Source organism: Phocoena sinus, chromosome 8 (genome assembly GCF_008692025.1).
Source record: "Phocoena sinus isolate mPhoSin1 chromosome 8, mPhoSin1.pri, whole genome shotgun sequence".
NCBI classification, from domain to species: domain Eukaryota; kingdom Metazoa; phylum Chordata; class Mammalia; order Artiodactyla; family Phocoenidae; genus Phocoena; species Phocoena sinus.
Window position 1 is genome coordinate 93,887,874 of NC_045770.1, and position 18,527 is coordinate 93,906,400.

Sequence of the window (18,527 nt, forward strand, 5' to 3'; positions counted from 1 at the left end):
CAGTTACTACTTACATTCAGCATTTATTGAGGCAAAAAACATTATGTTCCAGGCACAGTTTGGAGTGCTAGGAATGCAAAGAAAAATAGACCATGATCCCTAACTTAGAGTTGCTCACAGTTATATAAATGCTGCAAGAATATAAAGTAGATTAATTGAGGATCTGGTGCTTTTCCAGTTAGGAATGGTAGCAGATTTTCATTGCATCAGGTGTTGCATGCTTTGCTCTCTGAATAATTTCTCATTTGGTTCTGGACACTTAGGTTGACTTGAATGGGGGAATGATAGATCACCTTAATATGTATGTGGTGTATGTGTCTTTTAACTTTTTTTAATTAAAGGAAACTAAGGCATACATGAGCAGGGTAACACACCTGTTGTAATGTCAATGACTGCACGTTATGTATATAATTATAAATATCTCTTCAAGTTAGCTGTTCCTGAGGAGCTCAAGACTGTTGTCTATAGAAATTCTTTTCAAATGTCTTCCCTGTTATTTTCAATTGATTCAATCTTCCTTTTGATGTTTTCAGATTTTGCTTTCCCGTATTAATAACTATACTATCCCAGAAGAAGAAATTGGGTCTTTCTTATTTCATGCTATTAACAAGGTGAGTTGCCTACTTCAGATATCTGAAATTTAAATGCTTAGTAATTGTAATTAAAAGTTAAAATGCATGTATTAAAAAATCCTTTTTAGAATGAGTGCTGTATTCTTGTATTAACTGAAGTATTTGGGGTTTTTCAGCCAAATGCTCCTGTCTGGCTGATACTCAATGAAGCTGGACTCTACTGGAGAGCAGTAGGAAATAGCACCTTTGCTATTGCTTGTCTTCAGAGGGCTTTGAATTTGGCTCCGCTTCAATACCAGGATGTTCCTCTTGTGAACTTGGCCAACCTTTTGATTCACTATGGCCTTCATCTTGATGCCACTAAACTGCTGCTTCAAGCTTTGGCCATCAATAGCTCTGAGGTGAGGTTTTATGTTTCTTTGTAGCAATATATACTAAGTAGTGATAACTCAAATTCAGAGTATAATATGTGTTTTTATAGAGAGGGCATAAAAAAACTCGTTTTATTTTTTAGTAGAATTTGCATATTGTAAGAGGGCTTTGTTTTATTTTTGATGTGTTCATCTATTTTAAATGAATGAAGTTTATAAATTATACAGTTATTTTTTTAGAAACTTACATTTACATAAGAATGACATAGCTGCTAAAAATATACTGCCACATCTTTATGTCTGAAACATCTGCTTCTCACTTTATCCTGCTCATTACAGCATGCACATTGCATAATGTTATACTGTTTTATAGCTTTAATTTATAGATACCTTTATACCAACCAAGCCAGAGCACAGTTTAAAGGTTGTTTTGATAAGGATAGATAAGTAGGTTGATATTCATGCCCTGAACCTCCCACATGCAATCCATGGAGTTGTGTCACTGCTTTGTAGTTAAATACTTTATTTCATTGTTTCTAAAGTACCACTTACTTTTTTTTTTCATATTTTAACATCTCTGAAATAAGGATGCATGTTATAATTGATGACATCTTAGGTTTGATGAATGCAGTTATAATAAATGTACAGTTAAATTGCTTTTATACTTAGCATCTAAATGTTTCTGAGTTTTATATGCAAAGAAACTTTTAGAAGTGTGCATGAATGGCCTAGGTTTATTCGAGGTGTCCCAAAACTGATTTTTTCAGTACTAGAAGAGAATGTTGCCTGTTAAGAGTTTCCTTTGAAATACACCAATTCACAACTAGATTTTAAGTAAAACTTTATAATCACTGTTATACAACAGGCCAAGTTGCCAGAGAAGTACATCAAATATTAATTAAATGTTTACTGTGTGCCAGGTGTGGCTATAGTAGAACAGATGGTCTATATGAGATGTGATAAAATGAACACCCAAATGGAAGGTTCAGCACAGCTGTATTCCCTTGATACTTCTCATGGTTCAGTTTTTTCTGCCACCAGCCAAGGCAATTAGGCAGTTTTCTTCTGGAAAAAAAAAAAAAAAAGCTCCTTTAGAGATTAGCTGCCTTTTCTTTTTTTTTTTTTTGCGGTACACGGGCCTCTCACTGTTGTGGCCTCTCCAGATGCGCAGGCTCAATGGCCATGGCTCACGGGCCTAGCTGCTCCGTGGCATGTGGGATCTTCCCGGACCGGGGCACGAACCCAGGTCCCCTGCATCGGCAGGCGGACTCTCAACCACTGCGCCACCGGGGAAGCCCTGCCTTTTCATATTTGAAAATTATACTAAAATTTTAGCTAAATACTGTAGTACTGCAACAAGAATAAAAATACAAATCAGTGAATCAGGGTAGATACCCCAAAATACACCTTAATCAGACCCTACCCCCAGCTGTCAACATTTGGAAATATTTCCTTATAAGCTTTCCTTCTATGTAAATATTTCATAGTGTTGCAACTTTACTGTACTGGTGATCTTTAAAACTTACATTAAAAAAAATTTTTACTACCTAGTTTTTATAGCCATCAATTTAAATGGTTGTATAAAGGTTTGATGAATTGATCTGTTAGAACTTACTCCTCTGTTGCTGGATGTTTAGGTTGCTAATATCAGTAATGATTTTCTGGATGCGACCTTTTCTGTTTTCCAGATAATTTTCTTAGGAAAGACTGCTAGTAGCAGTGAAATTACTAAGTCAGTAAGAGAATGAATATTTTGATGGCTTTGATACAAAATACCAAACAATCCACAAAAAGATTTGGGCCAATATATATTGCCATAATCAAGATCTATAAATATTCATTTTGCTTGTATTATCACCAGAATCAGTTGAAGTATCTGCTAACTTTTATTGATTGTTTACTAGAGCCAGGCATCATACCAAGCACTTTACATGTAATAACTCATTTAATCCTTAAAACAACCCTCTGAGATAAGATTTACCCATTTGATAGAAAAAGAATGCCAAAGGGATTTACAGAAAGTCATAGAGCTTGGATTTGAACTCAGGGAGAGTGACCATTAGAGTTCACACCTTTATAGTCAAGTCACACTGCTTCTGTATTAACATTTGTAAAATAGGTTTACTTTAAAAAATTTCATTTCTCTGTTGTAACATAAATTTCTTTATCTTATTTTAAGGATATTGTATTTTTCAAAAATGTTTATTTATTTATTTGGCTACGCCAGGTCTTAGTTGCGGCACACAGGATCTTCGCAGCATGTGGGATTTTTTTTTTAGTTGCAGCATGCGGGATCTTTTTATTTTTTACTTTTTAGGTGGGGCATGTGAGATCTTTAGTTGCAGCATGCAGGCTCTTAGTTGCGGCATGTGGGATCTAGTTCCCTGACCAGGGATTGAACCCGGGCTTTCTGCATTGGGAGCTCAAAGCCTTAACCACTGGACCACCAGGGAAGTCCCTGTTTTATTGTTTATTGTTTGTTTGTTTGTGTTTCTGGCTGCGTTGGGTCTTCGTTGCTGTGCGCGGGCTTCTCACTGCAGTGGCTTCTCTTGTTGCGGAGCACAGGCTCTAGGCACATGGGCTTCAGTAGTTGCAGCATGTGGGCTCAGTAGTTTTGGCTCGCAGGCTCTGGAGCGCAGGCTCAGTAGTTGTGGCGCACGGGCTTGGTTGCTCCATGGCATGTGGGATCTTCCCAGTCCAGGGCTCAAACCCATGTCCCCTGCATTGGCAGGTGGATTCTTAACCACTGTGCCACCAGGAAAGTCCCCTATTTTATTGTATTTTTAAAGTAAAAGTTTATGTAGGCATTTTGCTCATTTTGTTAGAATTTGTTTTTTTTTTAATTTTACATGAACTCTTTATACAATAAAGTCTTTAACTCCATCTATCATACGTTAAAAATATTTTCTCTCTTTGCCTTTTTATCTTAGCTTTTAAAACTTACCTTAATTTTCCATCTTTTCCCTTTTGATTTCTATTGTTAGATTTAAGGTGTCCTCATAAGAAGTCTGAAAAAAAATAGTTCTATTTTGTTTTCTCTGGTTTGTCTTTAAATAGTTGACTCTCAGATATACAAAGGTCTTTTCCTATGTTGTCTTCTAGATGTTTTACAGTTTCAGGTTTCACATTTAGGCCTATGATCCGTTTCAAGTTAAATTTTCTTTGCAATGTGAGGTAGGGATCAAAGTTCATTCATCAAAGTTCATATCCAAACGGATATCTGATTGTTCCAGGACCATATCTCAAGAACACTACACTTTCCTTATTGAGTCACTTATCACCTTTGCTCTGAACTCCAGACTCCTTTATCCAGTAGCTAACATGACACCTCCACTTGAATGTCTAAAACACGGTCTAAAACTGCAGGCCAAAACTAAGCTCCTTAACATTGTTCTAATTTGTTCTCAGTCTTTCCCATTTCAGGAAACAGTAAAGCCAGTATCTCAGGACAAAAACTTAGAGCCATCCTTCGTACCTGTCTCCTTCTCTCAGGGCAGATTCAATCTATTAAGTAATCTTGCTGATTCTGTTTTTAAAATATACCCAGCATTTCACTATTTACCATCATCTCCACTGCTATCTTATCCGCACCATCATTGTCTTTTATCTAGATTATTTCAATAGCCTCCTAACTAGCTTCTTGGCTTTTGCCTTTGTCACCCTACACTCTATTCACAGTACAGCAGTCAATGAAATTCTTATTAAAAGTCAGATGTTGTCAGGGACTTCCCTGTTGGTCCAGTGGTTAAGACTCCACACTTCCATTGCAGGGGCACGGGTTCAATCCCTGGTTAGGGAACTAAGATCCCACGTGCCGCGCAGTGCAGCCAAAAAAAAAAAGAAAGAAATTGCATTATGAATAAATAGAATCTCAGTAGTGCTCAACATATGCTAAACTTATATGCTGTTCCTTAGCTTTAGGAAGCTGTAGAGTATTGCTTAAAGGGAGCCGCTTCCCCTCTCCTTTCACCTCAATTCTCTCCATCCCATAGCCAGAGTTGAAAAATTATCTTCTACATTGAAAAAATACAAGAAACAAAGTTAGTAATTTTTTTTTTAATGTCAGATGTTGTTATTTGTTCAAATCTCTGCGGTGACTCTCCATGTAACTCACAGTAAGAAACAAGAATTTATAATGATGTAGAAGGTCCTACATGACCTTGTTACTTTTCTGACCTTATCTCCATGAGATCGTTCCTTTGGTCATTCTATTCTAGCCTCACTTGCTGCCTTGCAGTTCCTTGAACATGCTAGCTGTGCTCCCTCCTCAGGACCTTTGCATTTTCTATTCTCTCTGCTTGGAATGCTTCATCCCACTAAGATTCTTCATAGCTTGCTCCTCATCTCCTTAAAATCTTTTACAAATACTAACTTCTCAGGGAGTCTTTCCCTTACTACTCTGTTTGTAATGGCACTCTCTTCCCTATGCTTAGTACTATTTATGTCTCTTCCCTGCTGTCCTCCATCACATTTTACTCACAATTGTGTGACACGAGACTATAAGATCCACTAAGGCAAGGATTTATCTTTCTTATTTTCTGCTCTATCCCCAGTGTCAAAACCAGTATTTGAAACATGGTAAACACTCAGTAATTATTTTCAGAATGAATTCACGAAAATTATTCTTTTTTTCCAAAATGCTAACCAGTTCGTCTCAATACAAGATATTTGCACAACTATCATTCTAGTCATAGGGATAATTATGATACTTCGTTTCCTTATGGAAAATATAAAGACATTTTTGAAATCTATGTATGGAATTTAATTGTATATCTTAGTGTGAACCACTAAGTAATGCTTTAAATGTAACCTGAGCACTACCTAGGTTAGGCCTCTTTAATCTGGAATATTTTGTACACCTTGGTTTGGTTATAGTGAGATATTTCTGATGACCTAACAGCCTGAATCAAAAGCAAGTAGCTGATAAATTATAGGGGATAATTGCTTTTCACGGGGATATACTGTGCAATTTGAGAATAAAACATTCTTAGATCTTTAAAAATATTTTTAATGATAAAGTAAATAGATGGTTTGTAGAATAAATGGTTTGTATGCAGCAAATACTAAGCATAGGTATATTTCTGCTAAAATGACCTAAACTGAATACTTTGGGCTGCGTATAAAAACAAAGTTTCAACAAACAATTGGAAAATAGAATTTTAAGATTATTTACAATAGCATACAAAAAATCAGATATCTAGAAGTAAATCTAAAGGAAGATGCACAAGATTTCTATCGTGATTACAAAACATTGCTAAGAGAAAGAAAACCTAAATAAATGGTGATATACATCATGTCCATGGATTGAAAGATTCAATATTGTTAAGATGTAAGTTCTCTTCAGATTGATTTATAGATTCAATTCGATCCCAAACTCCCAGCAATTGCATGTATATGTGTGTGTAAATTGATAAGGAGAGTCAAAAATCTACATAAAAATGGATCTAGAATAGCTCAAAAATTGGGGTGTGAGGGGAAGAAAAAAACAGAGTTGGAAGGTTTATATTACCAGATTTCAAGATTTAACTGTAATTAAATCAGTATGGTACTGGCACAAAGATACTTAAATATATCAATGGAACACAATAGAGAAATTAAAAATAGGCCCCTGCATATATGGTCACCTGATTTATGACAAAGGCACACTAGTTCAGTGTGTGTGGGAGCTTTTGGTTTTTCAGTAGGTAGTAATGGAGTACTTGGATATCCCCTATGGAAAAAGAAATGAACCCTGACTCCTACTCCATATCATACACAAGATTAATTTGAGGTGGATCATGTACCAAAATGTGAAAGATAAAACAATAAAGCTTCTTGATGAAAACATAGGAGGAAGTCTTTGTTACCTTATAGCTGGCAAAGATTTCAAAAAGCACTAACTATAAAAGAAAAAAATATATAACTGAACTTCATTAAAATTAAGAATTTCTGTTTATAAGAAGATACCATTAAGAGAATAAAAAGGCAGACAACAGCCTTGGAGAAGATATTTGCAATAAATATTTCCAGCAAAGGTCTCATGTCTAGTGTATATATAAAGAACTCCTTCAAATCAATAAGAAAAAGGCAACCCAATTTTTTTTTTAATGGGGAAAACAACAGCACTTCAGCAATAAGGGTACCCAAAGGGCCAGTAAGCACATGAAAAAATATTCAACATTATTACTAATCAAGGAAATGCACATTAAAATCACAGTGAGGTGCCACTTAAGCATCTCACTAAAACAGCTAAATTTAAAAAACTGACAATAACAAGTCAGTGAATTCTCACAGTTGTTGGTAGGAGTGCAAGTCTGTATGTCCAATGGAAAATGGTTTCGTTGTATCTCATAAAACTAAATGTATGCCTACCTTAAGAACCACTACTAAGTGTATACCCAAGGAAAATGAGTGCATATGTCTATCAAAAGACATTTACATGACTGTTCATAGTAGCTTTATTTATAGTAACCCAAAACTGCAAACAATCCAAAAACTCCCTATCAGTAGGAGAATGGATGAATAAATTGTGGTGTATTCACATGATGAAACATTACACATCAATTTTTTTTAAGAAGAATGAACAAATAGTACACAAAAAACATCTGGTTTCTTGAATATTAGATGTTGTGTTGAGTGAAAGCAGGTACAAAAGGGTACATATTATACACGTAAGAGAACATGCTGTTTGATTCCATTTATATGGAGTTCAAGAACAGGCAAGGCAGAGCTGATCTATGGTGATAGTCACAACATCACATCAAGTGGTTACCTCTGGGGTTGGGGTTGGGTTGCCCAGGGGAACCTCTTGGGGCACCAGAAATGTTCCAAATGTTTTGTATCTTTAGATGAGTGGTGGTTACAGGGGTATATACATACATAAAAACTCATTGAGCTGTACGCTTAAGACTAGTGCATGTTACATACTTTATGTATTTTTTATCTTAGTAAAAAGGTAAAAAATAAATTTATATTAAACAGTTTAGCTGATGTAAATAAAATGGACAGTTGGGGTAACTTTTATGAGGTAACCTAAAAAAAGCCAAAAGACATATACTGTAAAGGTTTTGTAACTCTCAGAAAATATTAATTCATTAACATTTTCTGATTTTTTTTTTCTTTCTTTTCAGCCCCTGACCTTTTTGAGCCTGGGAAATGCTTACCTTGCTCTGAAGAATATCAGTGGGGCACTTGAGGCCTTTAGACAGGCTTTGAAATTAACTACCAAATGCCCAGAGTGTGAAAACAGCCTGAAGTTGATTCGCTGTATGCAGTTTTATCCTTTTCTGTACAACATCACCTCTTCTGTTTGCAGTGGTAAGCAGCTGTTAAATGCTGGCAAAATAATGAGTTCAATCAGGATTCCTGTTTTGATCAACAGAACACAGGAAATGATTTTATTTTTCGAAGGTTTTTACATAACCAGTGTAATTCTAGATACATAGGAAAGAAATTAATTAATAACTTGTGGTGTACATGCCTTGGAGCATTAGGCTTAATTCTCTCCCAGAGCCCTAGTTTGAGAAAGGCTGATCAAAGTATATTCGACTGGGATTGATAAGCTGTGAGATTTTTTTCTCTCCCCCAAATCTCTGATGTTCTACAACAACTGATATTTATGGTAAAAGATATTTTTTTCTGCCACAAATTCAAACGGTGTAATGAGATTTGAAGCAGTGTTTCTATCCTCATTCACCGAAGTACAGCCCCTTGTCTTTGAGTGGAGGTGGTGTGGACCTTCACCGCACCTTTCAGGCAGTCGTCCAACGTGAAGTGGCTATCTACTTTGCATTCTTCCGCTTCCTCCCACAGGCACCATGCATGTGTACATATGTGTATACATAACACACATGTGCAGCAGTGTGTCCACCTGGGTCAGAGCTACTTGAGTTAATGTCTCAACTATTGTAAATTTCTAAGAGTTCCATGATATTTTTTCTTCAATATTTTTTTATTGACGTATAGTTGATTTACAATGTTGTATTAATTTCTGCTGTACAGCAAAGTGATTCAGTTATACATATTTATACATTCTTTGAATTTTTATTTTTTTATACAGCAGGTTCTTGTTAGTCATCAATTTTATACACATCAGTGTATACATGTCAATCCCAATCACCCAATTCATCACATCCTCACCCCCACCCCACCCCCCATCACTTTCCCTCATTGGTGTCCATACGTTTGTTCTCTACATCTGTGGCTCAATTTCTGCCCTGCAAACTGGTTCATCTATACCATTTTTCTAGATGCCACATATATGAGTTAACATACGATATTTGTTTTTCTCTTTCTGACTTACTTCACTCTGTATGACAGTCTCTAGATCCATCCATGTCTCTACAAATGACCCAATTTCGTTCCTTTTTATGGCTGAGTAATATTCCATTTTATATATGTTCCACATCTTCTTTATCCATTCGTCTGTTGGTGGGCATTTAGGTTGCTTCCATGACCTGGCTATTGTAAATAGTGCTGCAGTGAGCATTGGGGTGCATGTGTCTTTTTGAATTATAGTTTTCTCTGGGTATATGCCCAGTAGTGGGATTGCTGGGTCATATGGTAATTTTATTTTTAGCTTTTAAAGGAAAACATTGTATGAGCACATTGAATATAAGGAATACATTCTTTTTTTATATTTTCTTATTTATGGTTTATCATAGGATATTGAATATAGTAGTTCCACGATATTTGATTATTATTTAACCTTCACTGGAAGAAAAAAAATGAGTTTAACTTGAATTATAAGTGGTTCAGTTTATATACATGTGAATCCTCAGTACCTTGCTTTTGTAGAGCACACAGTAGATGCTGTGTTTAATGTTCAAATTAGATTATAATATTCAACCAGAGGACTAGCTCAGCTCCTTCACTTCAGGTATTTAGAAGAAGAAAAAAAGTGATACACACTTCATTAAGTGACTTGTCTAAAAGACATCAGTAATTACTAGATTTGGCACCCAAACTGATTCACTATACCAGACTGCCTTAGGATTTTAATGGAAGGCAGGAAGTCATTTTAAATATCAGAGCCCTTTTTTTAGTGAAGAAACGAAAAATCTCTCAGACTCTATAGCTCAGTTGTAGATCTTTGTTGAGCAGCATCTAAACTAGAATTCGTACATGAATGCTGAAGGCCTAACAGTGTTTTTTTAGCAAGGCAGTATAGTGGGGTGGCTAGTTCTAGAGTCATACAGATTCATGTTTGAGTCCTGGCTTTGCCATTACTGTCTTTCTGTTCCCATTAAAGTAATTTGTGTCCTAATCTATAAAATGAAAGACAGTAAAATTTCATATACTTTTTGGGAGGATTAAATGAGATTATTGTCACAGAGTAGGTGTTATGTAAAAGTAAGCCATTAGAAATTCATAATGAATACAGAATATGACTCTAAAGGTTAAGGATCTTTATCTTCTTACATAATACTAGAAAATATGTTGTGGTCTTTAAAGTTTTGTAGGTTATATCTAAGGACAGCCTTATAAACAGGATTTCATTTTTTTTCAATGAGCTGTTTATATTAATAGAATTTCTTATTTTCTTTACTGACTATCATCTCCCTCACTTCTCCTCTTTTCTGTTATTGGGAAGAAGGGTTTTGTATGTATATAGTGATCCTTTTCTAAAAGCCTTTTCTCTTGTATTTGTTTTACATGCTTTTGCTTAGTATTTTAGTTTCTTGAAATTCATTGTTATTTTATGTCACTGATGTTGAGAGAGGAAATTCAGTTGTCTCAAGCTCTTTTTCCCCTGGAACATAATCTAACTAGCCCAGGGAACTATTAACTTGAAACAGATCTTTCTCAAAATTGTAGTATCTGATAGGCCAGGTTATTCCAAGAATATTTTTTTAATTGCTGTTTTTTTTTCTGCTCACTTCTTTTTTTTTTTTTTAATAATTTAAAAATTTTTGGCCGCATTGGGTCTTCATTGCTGCGCACAGGCTTTCTCTAGTTGCGGCGAGTGGGGGCTACTCTTCATTGCAGAGTGTGGGCTTCTCATTACGGTGGCTTCTCTTGTTGCACAGCACGGGCTCTAGGCACGCGGGCTTCAGTAGTTGTGGCTCGCATGCTTAGTTGCTCTGTGGCATGTGGGATCTTCCCGGACAAGGGCTAGAACCCATGTCCCCTGCATTGGCAGGCAGACTCATAACCACTGCGCCACCAGGGAAGTCCCCAAGAATATTATTGAATCTGATACAATAACTATAAAAGAAAATAATTTGACTTGGGAAGAGGGAATACCATATTTGGTTCTTTCAGAGAGCTCATTTAAAAAAACTTTTTTTAATGAAAAAACATTAGCCCTTTTTACATTGTAATTAATTAGTTTAGAAAAGAATCCAACGTCAGTAAATTTAAGAATATTGAAATCTTATCAAGCATCTTTTCGGACCATAACGCTATGAGATTAGAAATGAATTACAGGGAAAAAAACGTAAAAAACACAAACACATGGAAGCTAAACAATACGTTACTAAATAACCAAGAGATCACTAAAGAAATCAAAGAGGAAATTTAAAAATACCTAGAGACAAATGACAATGAAAACATGACGATCCAAAACCTATGGGATGCAGCAAAAGCAGTTCTAAGAGGGAAGTTTATAGCAATACAAGCCTACCTCAAGAAACAAGAAAAATCTCAAGTAAACAATCTAACATTACACCTAAAGCAACTAGAGGAAGAAGAACAAACAAAACCCAGGGTTAGCAGAAGGAAAGAAATCATAAAGATCAGAGCAGAAATAAATGAAATAGAAACAAAGAAAACAATAACAAAGAACAATAAAACTAAAAGCTGGTTCTTTGAGAAGATAAAATTGATAAACCATTAGCCAGACTCATCAAGAAAAAAAGGGAGAAGACTCAAATCAATAGAATTAGATATGAAAAAGGAGAAGTAACAGCTGACACTGCAGAAATACAAAGAGTCATGAGAGATTAATACAAGCAACTCTGTGCCAATAAAATGGACAACCTGGAAGAAATGGACAAATTCTTAGAAAAGCACAACCTTCCAAGACTGAACCAGGAAGAAACAGAAAATATGAACAGACCAATCACAAGCATTGAAACTGAAACTGTGATTAAAAATCTTCCAACAAACAAAAGTCCAGGACCAGATGGCTTCACAGGTAAATTCTATGAAACATTTAGAGAAGACCTAACACCCATCCTTCTCAAACTCTTCCAAAAAATTGCAGAGGAAGGAACACTCCCAAGCTCATTCTATGAGGCCACCATCACCCTGATACCAAAACCAGACAAAGATACTACAAAAAAAGAAAATTACAGACCAATATCACTGATGAATATAGAGGCAAAAATCCTCAACAAAATACTAGCAAACAAAATCCAGCAACACATTAAAAGGATCATACACCATGATCAAGTGAGATTTATCCCAGGGATGCAAGGATTCTTCAATATATGCAAATCAATCAATGTGATACACCATATTAACAAATTGAAGAATAAAAACCATATGATCATTCAACAGATGCAGAAAAAGCTTTTGACAAAATTCAACACCCATTTATGATAAAAGCTCTCCAGAAAGTGGGCATAGAGGGGCCCTACCTCAACATAATAGAGGCCATACACGACAAACCCACAGCAAACATCATTCTCAATGATGAAAACTGATAGCATTTCCTCTAAGATCAGGAACGAGACAAGGATGTCCACTCTCACCACTATTATTCAACATAGTTTTGAAAGTCCTAGCCACGGCAATCAGAGAAGAAAAAGAAAGAAAAGGAATACAAATTGGAAAAGAAGAAGTAAAAGTGTCACTGTTTGCAGATGATATGATACTATACATAGAGAATCCTAAAAACGCCACCAGAAAACTACTAGAGCTAATCAATGAATTTGGTAAAGTTGCAGGATACAAAATTAATGCACAGAAATCTCTTGCATTCCTATACACTAATGATGAAAATCTGAAAAGAAATTATGGAAACACTCCCATTTACCATTGCAACAAAAAGAATAAAATACCTAGGAATAAACCTACGTAGGGAGACAAAAGACCTGTATGCAGAAAACTATAAGACACTGATGAAAGAAATTAAAGATGATACCAACAGATGGAGAGATATACCATGTGTTTGGATTGGAAGAATCAATATTGTGAAAATGACTATACTACCCAAAGCAATCTACAGATTCAGTGCAATCCCTGTCAAATTACCCATGGCATATTTTATGGAACTAGAACAAATCATCTTAAAATTTGTATGGAGACACAAAGGACCCCAAAAAGCCAAAGCAGTCTTGAGGGGAAAAAACGGAGCTGGAGAAATCAGACTCCCTGACTTCAGACTATACTACAAAGCTACAGTAATCAAGACAATATGGTGTTGGCACAAAAACAGAAACATAGATCAGTGGAACAAGATAGAAAGCCCAGAGATAAACCCACGCACCTATGGTCAACTAATCTATGACAAAGGAAGCGAAGATATACAATGGAGAAAAGACAGTCTCTTCAGTAAGTGGTGCTGGGAAAACTGGACAGCTACATGTAAAGGAATGAAATTAGAATACTCCCTAACACCATACACAAAGATAAACTCAAAATGGATTCGAGACCTAAATGTAAGACCGGACACTATAAAACTCTTAGAGGAAACATAGGAAGAACACTCTTGACATAAATCACAGCAAGATCTTTTTGATCCACCTCCTAGAGTAATGGAAATAAAAACAAAAATAAACAAATGGGACCTAATGAAACTTCAGAGCTTTTGCACAGCAAAGGAAACTTTAAACAAGACGAAAAGAGAACACTCAGGATAGGACAAAACATTTGCAAACAAATCAACAGATAAAGGATTAATCTCCAGCATATATAAACAGTCATGCAGCTCAATATTAAAGAAACAAACAACCCAATCCAAAAATGGGCAGAAGACCTAAGTAGACATTTCTCCAAAGAAGACAGATGGCCAAGAAGCACATGAAAAGCTCTTCAACATCACTAATTATTAGAGAAATGCAAATCACAACTATAATGAGGTATCACCTCACACCAGTTAGAATGGGCATCATCAGAAAATCTACTTACAACAAATGCTGGAGAGGATGTGGAGAAAAGGGAACCCTCTTGCACTGTTGGTGGGAATGTAAATTGATACAGCCACTATGGAGAACAGTATGGAGGGTCCTTCAAAAACTAAAAATAGATTTACCATATGATCCAGCAATCCCACTACTGGGCATATACCCAGAGAAAACCATAATTCAAAAAGACACATGCACCCCAGTGTTCGTTGCAGCACTGTTTACAATAGCCAGGTCATGGAAGCAACCTAAATACCCATCAACAGACAAATGGATAAAGAAATTTTGGTACATATATACAATGGAATATTATTACTCAGCCATAAAAAGGAATGGAAGTGGGTCATTTGCTGAGACATGGATATATCTAAAGACTGTCATACAGAGTTAAGTAAGTCAGAAAGAGAAAAACAAATATCGTATATTAACACATGTATGTGGAACCTAGAAAAATGGTACAGATGAGCCAGTTTGCAGGGCAGAAGTTGAGACATAGATGTAGAGAACAAACATATGGACACCAAGGGGGGAAAAGTGTGGTGGGGTGGTGATGGTGGTTTGCTGAATTGGGTGATTGGGATTGACATGTATACACTGATGTGTATAAAATTGATGACTAATAAGAACCTGCAGTATAAAAAAACAAACAAAAAACATTATCCCTTTTTACATTGTAATTAATTAGTTTAGAAAAGAATCCAACGTCTGCTAACTCCTAAATAAATAGTTACCCCTAATGGAAATATATGCATTTTCTAGGTTTAAAAACTCATTGATAATACTGAACTAATTTCAGTATTAAATTTTTCTTTAACAGTGTTTTTGCATTACTTGTTTCCACAGTAATCCTATTTATTGACAGTTGTTTTGCTGAGTTTGAGCTTTGAAAAGCTGAAACTTGAAAGAAGCAGACACCTCTGTCAAAACCATGAACTTCTTACATTTTAAAACCTAACAGTTGCATTTACTCCAGTTATCTCTGAGCTTTACTAAACGGTTGATGAAAAAGGAGACAAAACCTCTGAGTAATGATTAGCATTTCTGTACCTTCAGATGATTCTCTCTGCCCTTTACTTTTTCATTTTTGCAATATTGAAAGAAGCTTCATAAGTTATCTTGTTTGACATATCTTTCTAAAGTTTTTATTATGACTTTAGAAAGGTTTCAAGAAGCAAGGCTTGTGATTCTATTTCCAATAATCAAGGAATTCATATTTTTTTTGTAATACTCATAGTTACAGTTTATTACAGGGAAAAGATACTAGTTAAAATCAGCCAAGGCAGAGTCCTTGAAGGGTACAAATACAGAACCTCCAGTTGTCCTCTTCCCATGGTGTCATGGACAACATTACCTCCTCCCAGCTATGATGTGTGACAGTACATGTGGAGTATTGCCAACCAAGGGAGCACACCCCAGCCTTTGGTGTCCAGAGGGTCTTTTTTTTTTTTAATTTTTATTGGAGTATAGTTGCTTTACAGTGTTGTGTTAGTTTCTGCTGTACAGCAAAGTGAATGAGCTATACATATACATATGTACCCTCTTTTTTGGATTTCCTTCACATTTAGGTCACCACAGAGCATTGAGTTGAGTTCCCTATGCTATACAGTAGGTTCTCATTAGTTATCTATTTTATACACAGTATCAATAGTGTATATATGTCAGTCCCAATCTCCCAGTTCATCCCAGTGCCCCCTTTCCCCCTTGGTATCCATACATTTGTTCTCGATGTCTGTGTCTCTATTTCTGCTTTGTAAATAAGATTGTCTATACCAATTTTTCAGATTCCACCATATATACATTAATATGCGATATTTGTTTTTCTCTTTCTGACTTACTTCACTCTGTATGACAATCTCTAGGTCCATCCACATCTCTACAAATGACCCAATTTTGTTCCTTTTTTATGGCTGAGTGATATTTTAAGGAATTAATATTGTAATTGGGTTTTTTTGGACAAGATTTAAGCTGCCCTTATACACCCTTTTTCCAACCTAAAAAATTCTCTTATGAAAGCCTGTTTGAAAAGCTACCAATTTAAAAGCTTTTCAGGTAAGCTTTTCAAGATCAAAAATAGTTAAATACTCTTGGAAAACATTTTAAAAACAAGTTTTCTGACCACTATTGTTAATCTTCCCTAAATTATTTTCTTTAAAGATCCACATTAGACACTGTTTTTATAGCAACTGTAATATAGTATAACGTCTTGGGTAGTATGAACTGAATAGCAAAATTATCAGTAGTCTTTTAACATCAGTAAGTATTGCTTTTCATATATAATCTTGGAAATTTTTCACACAGATTTTTAGTTTATGTTTCTTGGAGTATATGCACAGGTAACGTATTTAGCTTTGAATACTGATTCATTCAGCTTAGAAGTACATAATCATTATGCTCACAAACTTTTCTTACTTGAAAGACTTTATAGCTAAAAATGTGTCAATTAGTGCAGAATCATTTATCTGACAGTTTTCCCAAACTTTGATTAATCTAGATAATCCTCTTATTTACTGCCATTTATTAGTTGCATTTGTTCTTACAGAAACTGCTTATCATCATCTGTCTCTCTCCTTTGAATAGTACTTAATAAATTCTTTTCTTTTATAGGTATTTTTATATCAGCATTACAGTTTCAAGGATGCTGGGAAGGAAAACATAATAGATTTTTTAATTGCCAGCTCTCAAGTTGACTGTGAAAGAGAAGCTAGTGCTTCCAGTTTTGATTAAACATTTTATTTTGGCAGTTTTTAAATACATACTTTTTGTCCACATTTATTGACTTGTTATTTTACAATTCAACTTAAATAGAACTGAATTGGCCACTTGAACAAACTCATTTTTCAATAACAACATACTTGGCCTTTTTTAAAGTAAAATGGAACCTTTTAAATAAACTTACAATGCTTTTGAGTATAAGTAAGGTCTCTTGAGTGCTCAACGCTAAAAAAGGACTTTTTTAAAATTGAAAATAACAAGGTGTCACAGAAAATGGAATTTCATGAAGCAATAATGATTATATTCTCTAATGATGAAAAATGGAAAATAATTTATAATAAGCAAAACGTGGATATTAAATCTGTAATATTCATGATAGTGGATTTTCCAAGTGTTTATTACTTAAGAGTATTTTCTACATACTTTCATTCTTCAGTTTCACTGATTTGAAAATTAAAAAGTTACATCTAAAAAAGATGCTTTCTACTACTTAAGCAATATACATTGTTCCATTATTATGTCTCTGATATGCATAATTTTACTTTTATTATTCTTCACTCAGTATTACTTTTCTTACATTAGAAAACATAAGACCAATGGAAGGTTATATTCGTTAGACTTCATTACATGCGTGTAGGTATGCTGCTAACAATGGCATTGTTATTAACTGAGTATAATTAAGCATCAGCCCCACAATCGCTGAACATTGGTCTTTTCTTAATCCGCTGAGACACCTACCCACTTAAAATTATTGGCCCAGATCTTTAGAAATTATGAATAAATGTTATACAGAACTCAGACTTTAATGACTAGGTATGGTTAGAATTTTATATACATTTCTCTATAAAGTGTATTTCAAAGCTTTCACCACCATAGAAAAAAATAGAATTTCCAAATCACATACATGAGCTTTAATATCTGTTCCAATGTGCAGAAGAATTATTCTGTGTTGTCTTTTTTTTGTTTTTTTTTTTTTTGTTGTTGTTGTTTGCGGTACGCGGGCCTCTCACTGCTGTGGCCTCTCCCGTTGCGGAGCACAGGCTCCAGATGCGCAGGCCCAGCGGCCATGTCTCACGGGCCCAGCTGCTCTGTGGCATGTGGGATCCTCCCGGACCGGGGCATGAACCCGTGTCCCCTGCATCGGCAGGCGGACTCCCAATCACTGCACCACCAGGGAAGCCCCTGTGTTGTCTTTATAATGTTTCTGTATTTATAGCATCTACGTACTATTTACCTAAATCTTATCTCGTTTTATAACTTGTTTCTTGCCTGTGGTTTTAGTCTGTGTTCTTCCACCCAAGTTTCTGTAGATTTATAACTTGTAGCTTAAAGCAATTTTACATGGAGTTCAGATTTTGAAGGAAAAGAAATCCTGCATTTTGCTGCCCTCCTGTGGAATATCCAACACATTCTACCTGCAGTTAAGGACCTGCTTTATCACATTCTTGATGAGAATTAGTGAAGATATCTGTTTTACAAAAAAAGAAAGAGGGCTTCCCTGGTGGCGCAGTGGTTGAGAGTCCGCCTGCCAATGTAGGGGACGCGGGTTCGTGCCCCGGTCTGGGAGGATCCCACGTGCCGCGGAGTGGCTGGGCCCGTGAGCCATGGCCGCTGAGCCTGTGCATCCAGAGCCTGTGCTCCGCAGCGGGAGAGGCCACAGTAGTGAGAGGCCCATGTACCGCAAAAACAAAAAGAAAGAAAGAAAATACAGTCTGAAAGACACAGTTTTTATAGCATTTTTAATATGCTACTAGTTAGCTTACCTCCATTTATTTTTGTTGGAAGAATGAAAACTGGTTAACTTTTTACAGGCTCAGAATCCT

General features: G+C 35.6%; 1 protein-coding gene across 6 annotated transcripts in view; it reads left to right on the top strand.

The window, feature by feature from the left end:
- TTC17 (tetratricopeptide repeat domain 17) overlaps positions 1–18,527 on the top strand; it is a 167,884-nt gene that overhangs the window by 73,934 nt on the left and 75,423 nt on the right. For all 6 annotated transcript variants that reach the window (XM_032640185.1, XM_032640183.1, XM_032640186.1 and 3 more), the window contains 3 exons: positions 534–611; positions 749–973; positions 8,053–8,239. In XM_032640185.1, the coding sequence (XP_032496076.1) occupies positions 534–611; positions 749–973; positions 8,053–8,239 (490 nt within the window). The remainder of the gene's footprint in view (positions 1–533; positions 612–748; positions 974–8,052; positions 8,240–18,527) is intronic.